The sequence below is a fragment of the Xyrauchen texanus genome, chromosome 50, assembly GCF_025860055.1.
Source record: "Xyrauchen texanus isolate HMW12.3.18 chromosome 50, RBS_HiC_50CHRs, whole genome shotgun sequence".
Classification (NCBI taxonomy): Eukaryota; Metazoa; Chordata; class Actinopteri; order Cypriniformes; family Catostomidae; genus Xyrauchen; species Xyrauchen texanus.
The window spans coordinates 8,730,340-8,751,256 of NC_068325.1; the positions used below are offsets into that span (position 1 = coordinate 8,730,340).

Here is a 20,917-nt window from a genome sequence, read left to right on the forward strand (position 1 = left end):
TGTAGACCATATTTGTTTATGTAAAATATAATTTCTTAATGTTAAATCAGACCAGGACATTTTGTTTGAAGGGTTCAGGTCAATACCTTTCATAAACATTAAGTTCACGTGAAAGCTGTCTGTAAGTAGTTAATCTTACCATAATTTATGAAGCCTGTGTGTGAATTACTGCACAATAAGACACTGACCATAGACACACAGTGTGAATCTTGTGATTAATTCTGCTGGTGTCTCAGTGTTTTATATTGTCTTGTGGCAGTTGTATTACTAGTGTCTTCTCGTGTGTTTGTTTGTCATTGTAGCAATGGTATCTCTCTGTCAATGCATGTGTGCAAGAAATCCTGCACACTAGTTCATCACTGCCTTTATTCAGAGACTGAATAGCTGTTGCTGTGGGCATTGAGACTCACTCTGCCATATTTTATACACACTTTTTGTTTTTCTTGCGTATAGCCCAGCCCTATTATTTACTCACTTGTGTGAGATATGAACATTAAATTATATATTACAGTGACTACGAGGGTTCTGCAAAAGGCCTGTTGTGGTCATTGTCTGATAATATCAAACAGCTGTTGTTGCTGTCATTGTTATTTGGACTTTTTCCTGAGTTTTACCTTTCAGGCTTTGACACACCCACCCAGAAGGCACAATACAAAGGCTGCAAAGTTGTCGTCATCTGTTGGCACATGACAGTTGTCACCAGGGCTTACTAGATTTGATTAGGCTATTGCATCATCTGTTAAAACACGTGAGCATGCTGTGTGTGGTTTGTTATCTTGACACCAAAACAAAATGATTTATTCTGATTACAACAAAAGCTGTAATGTGTATCTTTAACCGGACATTGAATTTCACAAAACTTTGGCCGATTCACTTTTTGTTTTTCACCCCTCTTAAATGTTTGTATCGCTAGGATGCAAAAACCTTTTTAGGGTTAAGATGGCTCTTCACTCTCTTATTGTTGTATGAGTGTGGTGTAATATTGCCGCTTGTTGGCATGGGCTCTTACAGTGAGCCTTGTGTGTGTTTGTGTGTTAGTGTTATGCCTCCTACACACTACACGACTTTCAAAGATGTCGGATTGTGTTACCGTTCATATTACACAATTGAAATTACATGACGAATCGGTGACTGTGAACACATTACAAAACATTTCACTATCGACAAATCCTTGATGACTCTGCCTGGACTCCAAATCACATTTCACAACAAAGTACTCACGAGAAGTGATACGAGATACTAAAACAAATGCATAATCATATGTTATGCATTTCAGGATATGATGTGTATGTTTTTACTCACCTAAAAGCATCATATATTTTATTGGTTACAATATGAAAAAGTACATCCTGCTGTAAAATCTACATATTTGCTTACCTGACTGTCCAAGTGAATTGGCAATTTTTCTCCAACTCTTCTCTTTCTCCACCGGTTGTGATTACAGTTCAGATGAAACATCAAATAGGCACTGGTGCTCCTGCCAATGTTCCACACATTTTTCCTCCATTTCTTTGGTCCAGTGAGACTTTCTTTATACCGCAGCCATGCTAGTTGATGTTCTGTTTTAGGACTCCTCCCACTGAAACTTCCCGTGCCCTTTTTCTTGCTTTCTCATTGGCTGTAGGTCAACGCTGCAGTTGTTTGCAGTCAAAACATATTTCACATTGCATGATTTGGAATCGCAGACAGGCCCAGATATTTCAAATTCTAGATATGAATGTCAATGACATCGGCAACACATTGGCGCTTCTCTCAGATCACAACTTTGATAATTCGTATAGTGTGTTTGTCATTCACAGGAGCGAGCTCTGATTTCTTGTAGTGTAAACTCTGCATTAGTGTTGTCAAAAGTACCAGTATTTCCGTACCAAGTCGATACTAGAATAAAAAAGATGTAACGATACCAGTGTTTCTGCAGTACTGAGCACCGACTCAATCCGGTACCGGCGTGCAGTATGACACGTCAGCTTTAAAATGCTCACAGACTTATTTTGAAATTGTGCTCTGTTACTCCTTGTAAACTGAAAGACAATTAATCAAATTAAAATCGTGAAAAGTCCTAGTGTGTTTTAATAAACCGCTAAAGGCTGCAATCTTACTTTGGAAGAGATGCGTTCTTTGAATGTATAAATTCGACTGCTCATCCACTATAAACTCCACAGACATCGAGAATCATTCACGTTATATGAGATGACAGAGCAGAGCACTTCATCTCACACCATTGTGAACCATGCAGCACATGTAAAATATATATTTATATAATTAAAATCACAGCAGCATTTGGCTTTAATCGCAGCCCAGCTATATTTATATAGCATTTAAAACAACAGAGTTGACCAAAGTGCTTCACAGTAATAAAATTTAAAACATGACATTTCAAAATTATCAAATACACAAACACTAGTAATCTCAAATGCAAACACTTCAAAACTGACCTACATTTCATTTGTCAGACAAGTGTAAAGGTGCGTACACACTGCCAGCGACATCGACTCCATCCCATTCATTTTCAATGAGAGCACAGCGACTTCCGGCGACACGAGCTGTCGCGACCGTTGGCGACTAGATGTGGGCGTGTCCAGCGACGCAACAAAGTTGAGACAAGTTCAACTTTATTCAAATGAAGAGCGACTAACGGAAGCGACAGCCAATAGGAGAGAAGACGGGAGAACTCACGTGATCCTTCTCTCTCTCTCAGCTCCTGCAGTAACGGAAAGATGGAGGAAAGGCTAATTCTTGCTGTTAGAAATTTTCCAGTGCTCTATGATGTCTCTTCCCACGTACAAGGACATTTTTAAGAAAAATACTGCGTGGAAAGGTGTATCTGAGATCGCGGGGATTTTGTGGACCCAGACAGACCGGCATTTACATTTTCGCCGCAGATAAACAGCCGCTATGGCAAAGAGCACGACTTGTTTCTCATTCATCTTTGATATAAAGCATTTTATGTACTGATTCCACTTAGTCTTTTCCCTCCAAAATGTTTGTTTTTAGCGGCAAGAAAAGTGATTCGCTGTCAACAGCCATGTGGAATGACATCCGTGAATGTCATTTATAAACGTTATAAGGCAACCAGTTGTGGGAACGCCCACTAGCAACTTCACCGCCAGCCACTGGCGACCTGCAGCGACAAAGTCGCTGGCAGTGTGTACGCCGCTTTAAGAGATGAGATTTCAGACGTAACTTAAAAGTCTTCAATGATCACACTGGGCCATGACATGAACTGTTTATCTGGAAATGTGAAGCTTACGGCAAAAAACATGTCATAATAAAAGCACGATTCAAAATAAAATCTAGATGCCTAAAATTTAAGAAACTTTATACAAATAGATTACAGCTGTTTAGTAAAATTATATATTTACTGTAATAATAATAATTAAAATATCAGCTGTTGAATAAAAGTTTGGCAAAAACAATACAATGACATGTTTGAAATGTTGTATTTTCACTTGTTAAAAGTTAAAGAATATATTGATTAGATTTATCAACACAATTTTGATGATGAAATTAAATTAAACAAAACAAAATCCTGGAAAGTTCTGGAAAATAATAATTATTTAACTATAATTGTAATAATATTAGCATAGTTTTGCTGTGGTATCGAAATTGGTATCGAGAACCATGAAATTTCACTGGTATCGACTACTGAAATTTGGGTACCACGACAACACCTGTGTGCGTTTCTGGCAGAGCTGTGTGTCTTTAATCTGAACCATCTTTCCAAGTACCATTTTGACCTGAATGAGAAGCTTAGCAATGTACAGCAGAAAAAAAGAACCTCTCTCCACCCCCCTGGAATGAATCAGAGAATTGTGTGTGTGTGAGAGAGCACAAAGAGAGACCGATATGCAGGTGAATACTTTTTACTGAGACTTGGGCAATGCCTTCAGGGGCTGCCAGAAAAAAAGTGATTTGAAAACAGACTTAACAGAATGTATATGTATTAATTGTTTTTGCTAAGGCAAGCATCATACTGCTTAGTAATGTGCAAAACTCATCCTGCACAGTTTTAGAATCACACATACTGACATGCTTCAAGATTTTGGAACACCCTAGAAACTATTCAGAACACCCTAGCAACCATTTTCAAACAATTCAGAACAACCTAGCATAATGGAGGCAAAAAACATTTCAGAAGTTTTGCTTTGTCATTTTTAATGCTCTGCCCCTTAACCCACACTAAAAAGATGAATACACATTGTGTGAGTGAGTGTGAGCGAGCGAGCAAAATTCAGGCTTCTTCAAACCTGAAGAAGCCCTATCCATGTGCAACAGGATAGTGTTCCTCTCCTGTTGGTTGACCCGACGCCACCCTTCTCTGTTGGCGGGACAAACACTTTTTTTCAGTGTTTGTAGAGGGGGAACAAAGCCAAAATCCTGTGGGAATAGTGATACACTCAGCAAGTGAGTTTGGCTGTAGGGAATTACTGATTGAGTCTGTATTTCTTGTCAAATGAAATGACTTCCTGTCTCGGGACACTTGATTCAGTGAGTTTGCACATGTTTTGTATTGATGCTGAAACTAAATCTCTCTCTCTCTCTCTCTCTCCCCCCCCAGGTGAAGACTAGAGCAGGAAAATACAGTAGAGATGAGTGAAGAGTCAAGACAGGAGGTGGTGACGACTCCTCCCAGCATGGGGCAAAAAGAACGTTACTTTGACCGCATCAATGAGAATGACCCCGAATACCTGCGTGCACGCAACATGTCGCCTGACCTGCGACAAGACTTTAACATGATGGAGCAGAAGAAAAGAGTCACACAGATGCTACAAAGTCCAGTAAGAACAAATGCACTGATCCAAAGCAAACGCTTCCCCACAGGCCACGTCGCACTAATAAACATTTTGAAAAATCTGAAAATTTAGCTGCGTTTTCCGCCTTTCATCAACATTAGAACAGTGTTTACTTCCATCAAAAATAGAACCTTTGGAAAACCCTCTCCATTACCATATATTTTGGAAAACTTTGACGTTAGGAAATGAAAATGTAGTTTTCTAGCAATAAAACTAAATTGATTAGTGTTGATGTGGCCTCAGTATGAGATGTTGCAGAAATTCCTGTGTGAATGTTGTTTTGGCTCCATTTTAACAAAGGTTTACTGCACATGGATGTTTTTCCACTTATTGTGTTTATAACGTGAAAAATGTTTACTTTTAGATTTTACAGGCTGTCTGAAGCCTTGTGGTTTAGAATAGACGCTGTACCGCCAAGAATTGGCACAACTTCTGAAGTTATTTTGAACCCTGTTACACCTTAAAGTGCCTCTCTGTTCACTATGAAAGATTTATGGGTTATTTGCATCAGATGGGTAGGATTGTCAGCAAGTTAATCTTGTGTTTTTGTGTGTATGTTTGTGTATATGATTGAACAAAGTCTTCAACAAAGCCACAGTTGCACCACCACCATAAAACCCCTTTAGAAGACCACGCCCTCATTATACACACCACATATATCCACTTCACTCACACATGCTCTCAGATATAATTGAAATCCTGCACTGAATCCAACCACCGAAGTGCAGCCCAGCACCTCTGACCTACAGAAGAGAGAGATTGTAGAAAACGCATACAAGATTAGGGTTAACACACGCTGGAGAGATTAAAGTGAACATACTGCACTGATTGCAGACTTGCAGACATTTCAGTCCGAACATACTGTGTTTAAAGGAATGTTCTGGGTTCAAACCCCTATTGACAGCATCTGTGACATGCTGTCGATTACCACAAATATAAATTTCGAGACTCTGTCTAAAAAACAATTTTTTCATTTACAGTACTGCTTTTACTATGGAAGTTCCAGGCATTGTAATGGAATAAACACTCAAATATACACAGTTAAGTAAGTATAGCCACAAGACTTTCGAACTTTTAAAACTGTGTATTTTAACGTTTATGGGCTGTTCCCATTCACTTCCATTGTAAGTGCCTTACTGTTACTGTACTGTGATAATCAGCAATATATCACACATGCTGTTAATTAAGCTGAACTTCTATTGAACCTGGAACATTCTTTTAAATCCACAGGAATGCCTTGGCCCATTTACAGTGCTTCCATTATAAGTGCATAGCTGTAAATGTGATTTTATATTTGCTTTTACAAACTCAGGGATGAGATGGAATTATTTCCAGTGGTAACAAATAGGGATACTGCTGCTTATGGGGCTGCATAGCCACTGACCGTTCAGAGTGCCCATGATGACCCCCATTTACTGTCGAAAGCACCTAAAATGGGCATGTTTTAAAATTTTTGTTTTAAAGAATCTAAAAGCACCCATTCCAGCTATTAGTGATTCAAGTTTATTCAAGTTTTGTGGAACTTGAATAGTTGTGCAAAATTAGCTGCAAAATAAGGAGTATTTTGGTGAGGCTTGCTTCTGTTTCATACATTTGTAAAATTTTATTAACTTTAGGTCAGTGACCCCTTCTGGAAATGTCACTAGGTGGCGACAAATGAGCGTCTTATGTGATATGAGTGAGTCAGTGAATCATTTGAGTCGTTCATGACCAAAATCTACCAAGAGACTTTATAGTGTTTAAGCATGTCCAAAAAGACAATAATAATCTAATAATAGTGAGTTTCAATGTCCTTAACTTCTCCTTTATTAAAACTTGCATGGCTACAAATCTACTGACTTCAGTATAAGAATTATAAACACAAAGCAGGTCTATGGTATCATTTTCCTACTGTAGCCTATTTAAAATGCTGAGCATGACTTTTATCAGAAAAGAACACAATAGACAAATAATAATTATTGAGTTTCAAAAATGTTCTTTCGTCTTAAGTGCATATCACATGAGTTGAGCTGAGGCGTCAAAGCTCCGTTCAATGCCAGTGTCAAGCACCGCATTGCCCTCCACATGACAAGAGTTGTAGAAAACGTCACAAAGGCGATTTTATGAGTTTGCCAGGAAAAAATCAGAAGGTGTGCACAATAAACTTTGAAAACATGTATTTGGAAGAGAGAAAAAAGCTTGCAGTTGCTTTGATAGCAGAAAGTCATAAAAGGACTTGTTTATATTTAGGTCGAAGTATTTTCTTGGTGAATTTAAATTAGTTCAATAAATGGGGTCTCTGAAATTCTTAAACGATAATGTAATATTTAATTAAAATAAATTACGAGGCATTCAATGTCTCCACAAATTTGGACAGTTTTTAAATATTTTTTGTTGCTTAGCACTCTCAAAGACATTATTGATGAAGCAAAAACGTGTGTGAAAAACACTGGTGTAAAGTGGCGTCACATCATAGACGCAGCGCTGATGCTAGTCATGTGAAAGACCCTTAACCCATATAAATATCAGTCACTTTTGCACATTAATCATTGCTCTTCACAATCACAAAAGTGACCAATTATGGTTTAAAAATGGCGAATTTCTCAGAAAGGTGAGGAGTTTGTATCCCTGAAATTATTCTTTTTTTCATGCATTTATATATTTTGTGGAATTTGATAATTTTCCACAGCACACCTGACAATCTGACACTCTAGTGTGCCGCTGCACAGTGGTTGAGAAACACTGGTGTAGCCTGATGAGTCCTGTTTTCTTATATATGATGTGGATGTCCGTGTACGTGTGTGCCGTTTAGTTGGGGAAGTGTTGGAAATGGGATGCACTGTGGGAAGACAACAAGCTGGTGGAGTGAGTGTGATGGGCATTGTTCTGCTGGGAAACTTTGGGTCTGGATGTTCATGTGGATGTAAATTTGACCCGTGCCAACTACCTAAACGTCGTTGCAGGCCAGGTACACCCCTTCATGGCAATGGTATTCCCTGATGGCAGTGGCATCTTTCAGCAGGATAATGCGCCCTGCCACACTACACACATTGTTCGGGAATGGTTTGAGGAACATGATAAAGATTTCACGGTGTTGCCCTGGCCTCCAAATTTTCCAGATCTCAGTCTACTGAGCATCTGTGGGAAATGTTGGGCCAACAAGTCCGGTCCACGGCAGCTCCACCTTGCAACTTACAGGACTTGAAGGATCTGCTGCTTATGTCTTGGTGCCAGATACTGCAGGACACCTTCAGGGGTCTTGGAGAGTCCATGCCTAGGTAGGTCGGCACTGTTTTAGCTCCACGCGGTGGTCCCACAGCATGTTAGGCAGGTGGTCAAAAGGTTTAGGCTCATTGGTATACATTTAAAGATAATTTTTTTTTTTTTTTTAAATCACATTAAAAATAGAAACTTTTTAAAGTATACTGTTTTGACCCCCTCGTGTCTCCTTTTCTCATCCAATACCTTGACGTAAGACTTCCACAGTGCCCCGCAGTGGACTTTTTTTGTAACTTTGAGGTTTGGTGAGAAATTCAGACTAAAATTACAGTATAATTCAGTGCTGCTCACAGTAGGCAAATGTGCAAAGAAAAATTAATTTGTGATTTATTAAAGTTGTTTTTTTATTTATATATATATTAGTCAAAAAGCTGGTGCAGAACGAGTACTCGATTACTCGTGCACATCCCTAGTAATAAACCACAACTTCTGCACGCTGAAACATAGATATGAATATGTATTGAACCTAGAACATTGAACTCTGAGAGTGGACGCAGCAATATAGAACATAGAGAAGAATTTTAGGTTTTGAGCTCTTAAAGTGTCAGTGCGAGAAAGTTAAATGCATTCTTTCTTTCACTGTGATCTCTGTGTCATTGATAAAGACAGAGGCAGTGTGACAGCACGGTTAATTACAGCATCGCCCGAAGGGGTTTATTAGCGAAAGCTCCTCTAGTATTGAGCATGTGTTACTATGACACAATGCCATTCTCACCCCTCCCTCTCCCTCTCTCGTGTGTGTATGGAGAGGAGCCAGAGAAGGGTAGGCAGCAGGTGTAGTCACACAGGGCTGTGTGTTTGAGGACTGACTCAAGCTTCTCTTTCATGTATTTCTCTCTCTGTTAGTGTCATCTGCTGCGATTTGGCGCTGCGCTCTCACGAAAGAGAGCTGTGTAAATTACACGTCTGTCTGTAGACTGTGTTTATGGTCAGACTATTATAGGCAGTTCTGGGTTTACTATGCTTGGACCTCATCTCTGCTGTCACAGTCTCTTAGACCAAAATGAACGAAGAGATGGAGTTAATAATGAAAACTCTGGAAAAATAACATGTTGCTCCAAGGGATTGCAGCCATTGCAAAGGGGCTGCAGAATTATGACAAAAATCATTGTCAATTATTTCCCTTGATATTGTAATCACAATTATTAATTTTGATTAATTGAATTTACATTAAAATGCAAGTGATATTCGGGCATTTCCAGCATTAAGGACGTGAAATTTGCTGGGAAACCTCAAATTTAACATCACATTTGAAGTACTTCTGACCATTATATCAAACCATTTGAATGAATGCAGATAGAGTCCAGACATCAAATCATTTTCATTCTAAACAAGTTTTCTTTCATTAAGATCGGAAAATTAACTTGCGGACATGACTAAAATAGACTACCGTAATTTCCGGACTATAAGCCGCAACTTTTTTCCCACGCTTTGTACCTCGCGGCTTTTACAATGACGCGGCTAATATATGGATTTTTCCCGCTTTCAAATTTTATATATATATATAAAAAAAAAAAAAACATTCTGTGACGTGCTCAGTTTTTTGGCGGCATGAAGCTTTCATTAGACCAATGAAATTGCCGAACGGGTTAAGGTCAAAACAACTTTTTTTGTTTACTGTTTAGATTAACTTCGAAGCGCTCAAACTTCCCATCATTCTGATTACGGTAGTAATTTTGTCACCCTCACCATGGCAAAGACATGGAGAAACGCATATGATGCTGCTTTCAAGTTGAAGGCGATTGATCTGGCTGTTGGAAAAGGAAATAGAGCTGCTGCACGGGAGCTTGGTCTTAATGAGTCGATGACAATACGTTGGAAACAGCAGCGTGAGGAATTGACTCAGTGCAAAAAGACAACTAAATCTGAGGCTATTCAACTCCGAAACCGAAGGAGATGACTTCAGTGGTTTCAGTGCACAGGACGAAGAAGATAGTGACCAATGACTTTCTTGGTAGGCTACTGTTTACTGCAAATGTTTTATTACAAGCCGTGTGTGGCGAGCGTGGTCAAGCGCCGTCCGGAGAGAAAAGCTGTAAGAGCTATACCTGCGCTAAATTATGTCTAACACCGGTGTTACACATAATTTAGCTCAGGTGTAAGCGTCCTACGCTTCTCTCCGGACGGCGCTGACAACGCCCGCTGCCACACCGTGTTCAGTATTTATTTTTGTTACAAGCCGTGTTTCGTTAAAGCCTGAGTAAAGTTAATTTGTTTCAATGTACCGGTAGGCACCTGCGGCTTATAGACAGATGCGGCTTATTTATGTTCAAAATAATATTTTATTTAAAAATCAGTGGGTGCGGCTTATATTCAGGTGCGCTCAATAGTCCGGAAATTACGGTAGAGTTTTTGGGAGACCGCACACTTTGTAAAAACTGTGAACTGAAAATCACAATCCAGAAATAATACTAGCCACATACTGTAGGACGATTGGCACTCATAAGTGTAATATTTAATTATTATTAATTGTTGTTTTCACATAAATGGGAGAAAAACCATCGTTTCGACATCTATTCATTATGGATGTGACAGTTGTGAAAGCAGCACTTGCATGATGAGGGGAGAACCATTAAAAATGCTAAAACTTGTAGACTTTGGAGACATCTGTATATGATATCATCAAGGCTGCATAATGTATTGTATTAAGATTGAAATTGCGATATGGCCTTGCATGAATAGTAAGCTGTAAAAGGCTGCATATGTCTGCATTGACCACTTCAGACAGTGCTGCGTGAGCAAAAGGTTTCCTGACAGGAGTAAAGTATAAGCTAAATATGCAGAGAAAGCACAGCAATATTATATTATGTTGATCATATTACAACTCAAATCGCAAATTTTGTCAAAATGGTCCCTCTATAAATGCAGTAGCTTGAAACAAGCCACAGAGCAAAGCCATTTTCAGTTATCTATCACAATCATCATGGTAAAAATCGAGTGGTGGAGGTTTGTGATTCTCTCACTGATATTCATATGATTTGATATTAAGCATCCATAACAGTCATGCCCGTATTTATATTATAATTGTTTCAAGTAATGAAGGGAGACCATTTGTACATTAGTTAGCTTTGTACAGAATGTATCAACTTATTTGAATGGAATATTACTTGAGTGATATACACTTATCTGCTAAAACATTACGGACGTGACGGCGCTAAAACTTGGCAACATCATAAATGTGTCTCTTATAATGTAAAAAAAAACAAAAAAAAAAAACAATGCTGATATGACAAAGTAGTGGAATTCAGATAATTCCTTGTCTCTCTGGAAAATGATTTTTATTAACAAAGTGAAAATAAATAGTCCATTGATTCCTCTCTTGCAATAATAAAATAGGGCTGTTTTGAAAATTTTGTTTTAGAAATGGTGCACCCCTCACGTGAGGTTGATATTGCCATTTCCTAAAATAAATCCATTAAAGCACTATAATACATTAACCGATATAATTGAGCAATTTTATAGGGGCTTTGTGACTTTGCTTAACTTTAGTTTTCCATGGTATGTTTGACATTTTCATGTAATTGTTCATTCTTTATATAGGCTACACTTCCAAAAACTAGCTGAGAATTGTGAGTATTGAAGTCCTTAATTACTTCACTGCTGTTATATATATATTATGGTTGTACATGAGTAGTTGACTAATTGAGTAATCATTCTGCACCAGCTGGTCGACTATAAAAAAACACTACTTTGAATCTCTCATCAAATCTTGCAGTTACAACTCCACAAACACTGTCCACTGTGGTGCACTGTGAATGTGTCGTCAAGATGTTGGATGATGAAAGGAATTATAATGGTGACTTTGGCCATGTTTGGCAATAATTGTAATGGGATTTATACTATGAGTATACTTCATTCTCATACTGATATTTTTAATTACAGTTCTGTGAAAAGTATTTGCCTCGTCCTGATTTCTCATAATGAATTGTTTCAAAAATTGTAACAAAATCTAACATAAAACAAAGGCAATCTGAGTAAACAAAATACAGTTTTTAAATGTATAATGTTATTTACTGAAGCAAAAGTTATCCAATACCAACTGAGCCTGTGGGAAAATGTATTTGTTACTAAATCCCAAATCTATGAAACCGCATTCATAATGGGGTTCAGCTGGACTAGACACACCCAGGCCTGATTACTGCTAGCCCTGTCCAATCAAGTCAACACCTAAATAGAAATTTTTCAGCAGCATGAAGTTGGCTAAAAGGTCTCAACCAGTAGCACACTATCCTAAGGTTGAAAGAAATTCTAGAAAAGGTGATTGAAATACATAAGTCTGGAAAAGGGTTACAAAGCTATTTCAAAGGCTCTGGGACTCCAAAGAACCACAGTGAGAGCCATTATCTCTAAATGGAGAAAACTTGGCACAGTAGTGAACCTTCTCAGAAGTGGCTGACCTTCCAAAATTCAACCAAGAGCACAGTGACGACTCATCCAGAAAGTCACAAAAAAGCCATATCAATAAATCAATAAATGTCACTGTTCTTGACACCACTATCAGAAAGACACTGGCCAAAAATGGCATCCAGAATGCCAAGATTGGCGATGCGAAAACAACTTCTTTCCCAGGAGAAAAAAGTTATCCTGCCAAGAACAGTGAGCTATTGTTTTATATTTATGGTGTATTAGATATCGGTAGGTCTATTAGGGTTTTACAGTTAAAGTCTGATATTGTGATAAATTAAATTTGTCCCACCGTTAACATTCAGTTTAGCCATAAATGACCGTTTACATTAATAACTTACCCAAGACTGCAGTTTCACAAAGTGTATTTTACCATTTAGGCTCACATTACCACAACTCCGTGATTTCAACAGTCGCAATTAATTGGAAATGTAATTTTTTTTTTTAACCAAGCAATGGGGTTGATTGGAACCTTTGTTTTTCAAAGAAATCAGGGTCATGCTTGGAGTCAAGCAATATTATTCATAGACATATACGACATCTCATCAAGTCCTGTGATGTGCTCTCCAACAGCAAAACCAGTGCAGCTGGCCCTCTGCTTTGACTATGGCCTGAATTACAATGTTACCAAGCCCAGATAGCACCCATATTCCTTTGTACACCATGACTGATGTATTTTTGTGGTTTATATGAAAGTAGTTACACCATGATTGTTTTGTGATGAGGTAAGATTATAACAATGATTTATGACAAGCGCAGACATGTTAACATGTTTATGCGCTTACGTACCCTGTGCTAGCACGTTAGCTGTGAGCCTGTTTTGGTAAAGGACTTGATTCCCACAGTTAATCTTTCATCATGCCTCACTTTTACCTCTGAAGAACCTCTATGATCAAAACGTGCACATGGCAAACTTGATGCTGGATGTTTGTGCATTTAGTATATAAACATGTCAGATTTGCACATATTTAGAAGTGTTTTCCAAGGCAAGGATCAGTATTACTATTGCTTAATTTTAAGGAAAGGGATTTTAATTAACCACCAAGTATTAGCCTGAACTTCTGCAATCATGAAATGTACAAGATGATTGATTTGATCTCTTTCCTGTTCTTTCTTCTCGTTTCTATATATCCATCTATTTCCATTATTTTCTTTCCCTCTGCTTTCCCTTTGTTGCGTTGTTTGTGGAGCAGTGTGGTATAGAAGGCTCTCATTCAAAAGCAAACAAATGTAAGACCAGATTTATTCCTGTGTAGTTTGTTATCCCTGACTATGGTAATCAAGCAAACCACATGAACAGATTAATCACACTTTTACACACAGGGATGTCAAAAGTACCGGTACTTCGGTACCAAGTCTATATTAAATTAAAAAATATATTTTATTTTACAAATAAACCATTTTTGCATAAGAAAACAAAATATCAAGCCAAGTGGCATCTACAAGATGCCCAACTTAATTTTCCATGCCGTTTTTTGCAGACTTATCTCAAGGTAATTTTGATGATGTTTGAAGTTCCTTCAGGTTTTCACAGGAGCCCTAGTAGAGTAACCACTGGCTTAATTCAACAGTAAGAATGAATCACCATCATAACTGAGGTATTGTGTCAGTGTGGATTCTCCTGTCATTACCTGGAGCATGTGGGCACTTATCCTAAACACAGGACAAACAGTCAACGTCTGTTTATCTTGTGATTCATTCTGTTGTCATGTTTTAAATCTGAACTCTTTGATCGTTCTGTGTCTGAGAGACAGATGTGCATAATGACAGCGTGACCCACAGAGTAGCTTTACACAGGTTGCAGACTTCAGCAAGAGAAGAGACTATTTAGCAGATACGGGCAACTTCTATTAAAATGAATGAAAGGAAGTCCCTTAAACTTTTGGATACAGACATCGCCTGTCAATCAGCTCGAGAACACGCATGCGCATTAGCTATACAAGACAGGAGAATTGCGGTTGTTTTTAGCATAATCTGAGGTAAAGAAGCACAATTTATGATTCCAGCATGTCAGGTTTTACTGCTCTTTTGAAATGTTCTTTGATTGTAATCTTGACCAACCATTTTGGAGATTTCGGTGTTCCCTCATTTAAGTAGATAGAAGCTGAACTTTCATGACTTCAAATAGATTCCCGAGAGCATTCCAAAGATGGCTGACAGTGGACTGACTTGCTGACAATGTTTTTCATTTGAATTGAATTTGGCAATATGGCCAAAATTGTTATCACTATAATCTTTTTATTAATATTAATATTGTTCGGTATCGATATTTATCACGATATACATTTACACAAATACACTTTCTTTTTTTTTTTTATTTCAAAGTTGATGGAAGAAAAGAGGAAAACATTTATTCTAAACAGTCAAAATACTCTCTACAAAACTGCACAGGGGGTCCAGAGACAGCCAAAGCAGTGGGGTCTGCGGGGTCTTTTACCATTTAGCAATTGAAAATGATTGTTAAAAGATCATCTGTTTGTTCTGAAGCATAGTGACAGCAGTCCAGTATTTGTTGGAATATTTTTACATTAAAATGAAATATTTTTTATATTTCTTTAGATTCAGATACCCAAGTATGGGGTATAGAAGCCCTTGTGACTGGAATGATGCTGAATGGGTTCGGGGGTGTCCCGAGAGAACATTTAAGTATGGTGGTGGCGTTTACAGTATGGTGGCGGCGTAGTGGTCTAAGCACGTAACTGTTAATCAGAAGGTTGCTGGTTCGATCCCCACAGCCACCACCTATGTGTCCTTGAGCAAGGCACTTAACTCCAGGATGCTCCGGGGGGATTGTCCCTGTAATAAGTGCACTGTTAAGTCGCTTTGGATAAAAGCGTCTGCCAAATGTAAAATGTAAATGTAAAACATTTAGAAAACGTTTTTTTTTTTTTTTTTTTTATGTAAAAAACATTTGGATATTTTCATTAAAGTGAGACGTCTACCAACTAGTAATTTTAGTCTTTCCTTATCCATTCCAGACATCTAATTAATTTTCACAGAAATCGATTTGTTTATTGTTAAAGGCTCTTAACATGCTGATTAATAAAGATACATTTAGAAGGGAAAAACGTTATGGTCTAAAAGGTGATTTGAAACATGTTAACTCACGCAGCGCTTCATGTCTACACACATGCAGAGAATAGAGGCATGCGGAGCGGAGTGGGACAGGGCAGACATTATGCATGTTTGTTGCTAGAGAACAATATTCAAGATTACAGCACCGAACGATCAGAGCTGTTGTCCACATCACTGTTGTTCTGTCGCGCTCTTCACTAGAGATGATGAGAGGGCGCAACCGTTGTCATGAAGTCTTGCGGTGCGGATGGAATCAATCCGGTGTCCGACGTAGCCTAATCGTTAGCAAGGCAGCTAGCATTAGCAAGTTCATCCAGTCTGACCCTACATTACCACTGGCGCGTTGTGAGCGAAGCTGAGAGTGTTTTGAAGTAATTACTATAAAAGCTGAGTGTCATGCTTGCAAGGTGAATCATGGGATTTGCAGCGGTGCGGAGCAAGCTATCGCTTTGAGCAGATTTTGTCGCCCCAGTGGAAACGCAGCCTGAGAAAGCCGAACCACTTGTGTTTTAGCAACACGCAGTAAATATCGTAAATTCCTCAAAAGCTTATCGTGGATTTTCTTTATCATGATATATATCGTTTTAGCACCCAGCACTAGCGGTTTGGTTGTACATGGTAACTACATATATATAAAAATTAAATACAACTTTAGTCATTTTGGCAACCCATCGATTAGTCGAATAATATCTGTTAAAGAAGCTCTGTATAATTATGCTGGTTTTGGGTTGATCTGACCATGATCAGATTCTTAAGCTGCCTTTTCACTGCATCTGACAAATGATAGATGATAGACTGGAAGTAGTTAATTTCCAATGGAGAGTTGCACCGACTTGCATGGAGTTCTGATCATCTGGGGATGTGGAATTTTCTGATCCAATTTGACCATCGGATGCTTTCAATTCAACTTGAGCGACGAGACCCTGTGTGACCGCCTGACATACTAATCAAAACATTTATAAAAGAAGAATTCTAAAACTAGTTGACATTTATATAGTTGACCACTGTGACCCATCCCTAGTTGATTGTTTAGACAGTGAAACATTGGAATTATGTCTTACCACAAATTTCCAGTGGACTAAAAATATAAGTTGTGAAATTTAGACATGATGCAATACCTTAAGACCCTGTCCCTCACAGTTTACATCTATAGCTAACTTAAGATCTTTTTGGCCTCAGTGGCACACTTTAGAGTGAGTGAAGTAGGTCTCTGGGTAATTAGACTTAACTAGTTATGTTGGCAAATAGACCTATCACGATTATTAAATAACTGTTTTATCATGGTTATTTGATGTGACCATGTTTGAGGCAACCGCAATTATTGAGCATTCTAATTCCAATCACATATTAATGCCCAAATAAAGGAATTTTAAGCGAAAATACTGTATAAATGCTACGAATGGCGCGTTTGTGTATCATTCAGTTGAACTCCCAAATGTCACTGAGCCCGCTGTCTGGAAGAGCGCGTGTAGAGCTTCTCAAGCGCTCTGAATCAGAAACACAAGCGGGAGTTTGGCACGAGCCTCTGCTGACAGGGCAAGCATGACGCAGAGGCTCATGCTAAACTCCAGTAAAAATATAAATGAACAAGTATAAACTATGATGGTGAACGAAAAGCACTCCGGTTTCACTTTAACCGATCATGTAATGGCAAATGTTCCTGGTTCATACACGCAGTGACACAGAGATGCACACTTTATTTCTGTGAAGTGATGAAATGATGAAACGAAATCTCAAAGGTTTTGCTTCATGAGAAACAAGGGCTCATGGTTTTAATCAGAGCATTAAAATAACATTCTATAGTAACAAAATATTCACAAGTTTTTAAAGCCTTTAAAATAAATCACATATCACTATTTTATTATTTGATTTTATGTTTCAAGTTAAGTATGTAAAATGACTTAAGGTATATGAAGCACACATGCAGAAAAAAGCACACCTTAAGAAATATGACAATTAATCTTGAAAGCCCTTAACGAGATAAATAATCGTCATAGCCCTAAAATTATTTAATCATCACAATTATTTGTTTGACAATTTATTGTCAGGCAAATTTTATAGTTGTTACATCCTAATTGTCAAGTTTCAGGCTGGAAAAAAAAATGCATATATAAAGGGTTAAACATTTTAGTGCTCCGAGTCTTTGCCACACTTCATGTCTATCGTGTGTGTGTGTGTGACATATCTAATCTTTCTTTGTTTCCCTGTCTCTCTGTTAGGCATTTAGGGATGAGCTGGAGGGACTGATCCAGGAACAGATGAACAAGGGGAATAACCCTGCCGGACTGCTCGCTCTGCGGCAGATCGCAGACTTCTTCATGGCCAGCTCTGTGGCCGGATTCTCCACCTCTCCCCTCAGTGAGTATCGGCATGGAGCATCTCATCTCCACAGCTGACTGGAACATTCCTCCAGTGTCTCAGACTGTCCCAATCTTCCACCTGCTCATAGTTATACAGGTTGCTAAAAAAATAGCTGAAGAATTCACACCTCTAGTCTAAACTGCATCAGAGAGTCTGTAGATGATCCACAGGTCTTTAAGAGAATCTGCATTGAGAAAAACAGGATTTTCTTTGCTCTTTTGAAGACAAACACTTAACACTCATAACGCAAAGCTTTGTGTCAACCCAGACCATTTATGGAAACTAAGCTGCAAAAGCAGGTCATTCAAAATGCATCACGGTTATTTCTGAACCATTAAACCAAACTACACTACACTCTGACCTATATGAGAGTGGAGAGCCTTTGAAAATTTGGTTCAACATTTTGGGATTCCCAGATCTCAATTTTTTTGGTATTTACAGCTGTGTCACCTTCTGTACTATTTTTGGGAGTAGTTTACACCCCCCTAAAGCGGCGAACACTCTGGGAGTGGTGATTACTGCTTTTGGAAAAGGTCATGAGGCATCAATGTATTACTCCCTGCTAATTCAGTGTCTGGGGGAAGGAGCTTTATATTCTATGAAGAGATTATGTGAGAAAGATTTAAACTTGATATTGGAGGAGGGAGTGTGGGATAGGATTCTAAAAAATATCAAGCCTGCATCTAGAGAAGAAAGGGTGGACCTTATGCAATTCAAGATTTTACATCAATTATATTGGACCCCCTCTAGATTGTATAGACTTTGTTTTAAAGACACACCCACTTGCTGGCAATGCCAATCAGAAGATGGAGACTCAACCCATGTCTTTTGGTGGTGTGTTAAGATCCAAGAATTTTGGTTGAAGGTTCAGAGTTTTGTGACTTATTGGGCACTCGGTTTAATTTAGCCTCAGACCCTGTATTTTGGCAATGGGGCAGTTATCAATTTAGAGAATAGACACAAAAAGTTGGGTCCTAACCAGTGTCATGATCACCAGACAGATAGTTGTAAGGGGATGTAGGTTGGCTGGAGCACCCCAATTTCAGGAGTGGTGCTTGGAAATGGGGAAGGTGGTGGCTTTTGTAGAAGGGTCATCTGGAAGAACGGAGAAATTGGACTTGTTTGTGGGGAAATGGGGGAGGTGTAGTTGGTAATATGTGTGATTTATAATTTTTATATATATAATATGCACTCACCTAAAGGATTATTAGGAACACCATACTAATACTGTGTTTGACCCCCTTTCGCCTTCAGAACTGCCTTAATTCTACGTGGCATTGATTCAACAAGGTGCTGAAAGCATTCTTTAGAAATGTTGGCCCATATTGATAGGATAGCATCTTGCAGTTGATGGAGATTTGTGGGATGCACATCCAGGGCACGAAGCTCCCGTTCCACCACATCCCAAAGATGCTCTATTGGGTTGAGATCTGGTGACTGTGGGGGCCATTTTAGTACAGTGAACTCATTGTCATGTTCAAGAAACCAATTTGAAATGATTCGAGCTTTGTGACATGGTGCATTATCCTGCTGGAAGTAGCCATCAGAGGATGGGTACATGGTGGCCATAAAGGGATGGACATGGTCAGAAACAATGCTCAGGTAGGCCGTGGCATTTAAACGATGCCCAATTGGCACTAAGGGGCCTAAAGTGTGCCAAGAAAACATCCCCCACACCATTACACCACCACCACCAGCCTGCACAGTGGTAACAAGGCATGATGGATCCATGTTCTCATTCTGTTTATGCCAAATTCTGACTCTACCATCTGAATGTCTCAACAGAAATCGAGACTCATCAGACCAGGCAACATTTTTCCAGTCTTCAACGGTCCAATTTTGGTGAGCTCTTGCAAATTGTAGCCTCTTTTTCCTATTTGTAGTGGAGATGAGTGGTACCCGGTGGGGTCTTCTGCTGTTGTAGCCCATCCGCCTCAAGGTTGTGCGTGTTGTGGCTTCACAAATGCTTTGCTGCATACCTCGGTTGTAATGAGTGGTTATTTCAGGCAAAGTTGCTCTTCTATCAGCTTAAATCAGTCGGCCCATTCTCCTCTGACCTCTAGCATCAACAAGGCATTTTCGCCCACAGGACTGCCGCATACTGGATGTTTTTCCTTTTTCACACCATTCTTTGTAAACCCTAGAAATGGTTGTGCGTGAAAATCCCAGTAACTGAGCAGATTGTGAAATACTCAGACCGGCCCGTCTGGCACCAACAACCATGCCACGCTCAAAATTGCTTAAATCACCTTTCTATCCCATTCTGACATTCAGTTTGGAGTTCAGGAGATTGTCTTGACCAGGACCACACCCCTAAATGCATTGAAGCAACTGCCATGTGATTGGTTGATTAGATTATTGCATTAATGAGAAATTGAACAGGTGTTCCTAATAATCCTTTAGGTGAGTGTGTGTATATATATATATATATAGTATATATGTATATATATATATATATATATATATATATATATATATATATATATATTAGGGCTGTCAGTCGATTAAAATTTTTAATCAAATTAATTACATGGTGTTCCGATTAATTAATCGCATATACAAATATTGGCTGAGAAAGCCCCTGATATAACAATAATTAAATATATAATGATTAAATAATTATACATAGTTATCTTTTTAAATATTAAAAACAAAAAAAAATTATATATATATATATCCATCCATCCATCTTCAACCGCTTATCCGAAGTCGGGTCGCGGGGGCAGCAGCTCCAGCAGGGGGCCCCAAACTTCCCTATCCCGAGCCACATTAACCAGCTCTGACTGGGGACTCCGAGGCGTTCCCAGGCCAGTGTGGAGATGTAATCTCTCCACCTAGTCCTGGGTCTTCAGGCAACTTTGCCTGAAATAACCACTCGTTACAACCGAGGTATGCAGCAAAGCATTTGTGAAGCCACAACACGCACAACCTTGAGGCGGATGGGCTACAACAGCAGAAGACCCCACCGGGTACCACTCATCTCCACTACAAATAGGAAAAAGAGTCTACAATTAGCAAGAGCTCAC

General features: G+C 38.8%; 1 protein-coding gene across 6 annotated transcripts in view; it reads left to right on the forward strand.

Annotated features, from left to right (window-relative positions):
- The window catches only part of LOC127641038 (gamma-adducin-like), a 169,350-nt gene that overhangs the window by 96,852 nt on the left and 51,581 nt on the right, over positions 1-20,917 (forward strand). For all 6 annotated transcript variants that reach the window (XM_052123783.1, XM_052123788.1, XM_052123787.1 and 3 more), the window contains 2 exons: positions 4,559-4,778; positions 17,750-17,888. In XM_052123783.1, the coding sequence (XP_051979743.1) occupies positions 4,590-4,778; positions 17,750-17,888 (328 nt within the window). In that variant the 5' untranslated portion in view covers positions 4,559-4,589. The remainder of the gene's footprint in view (positions 1-4,558; positions 4,779-17,749; positions 17,889-20,917) is intronic.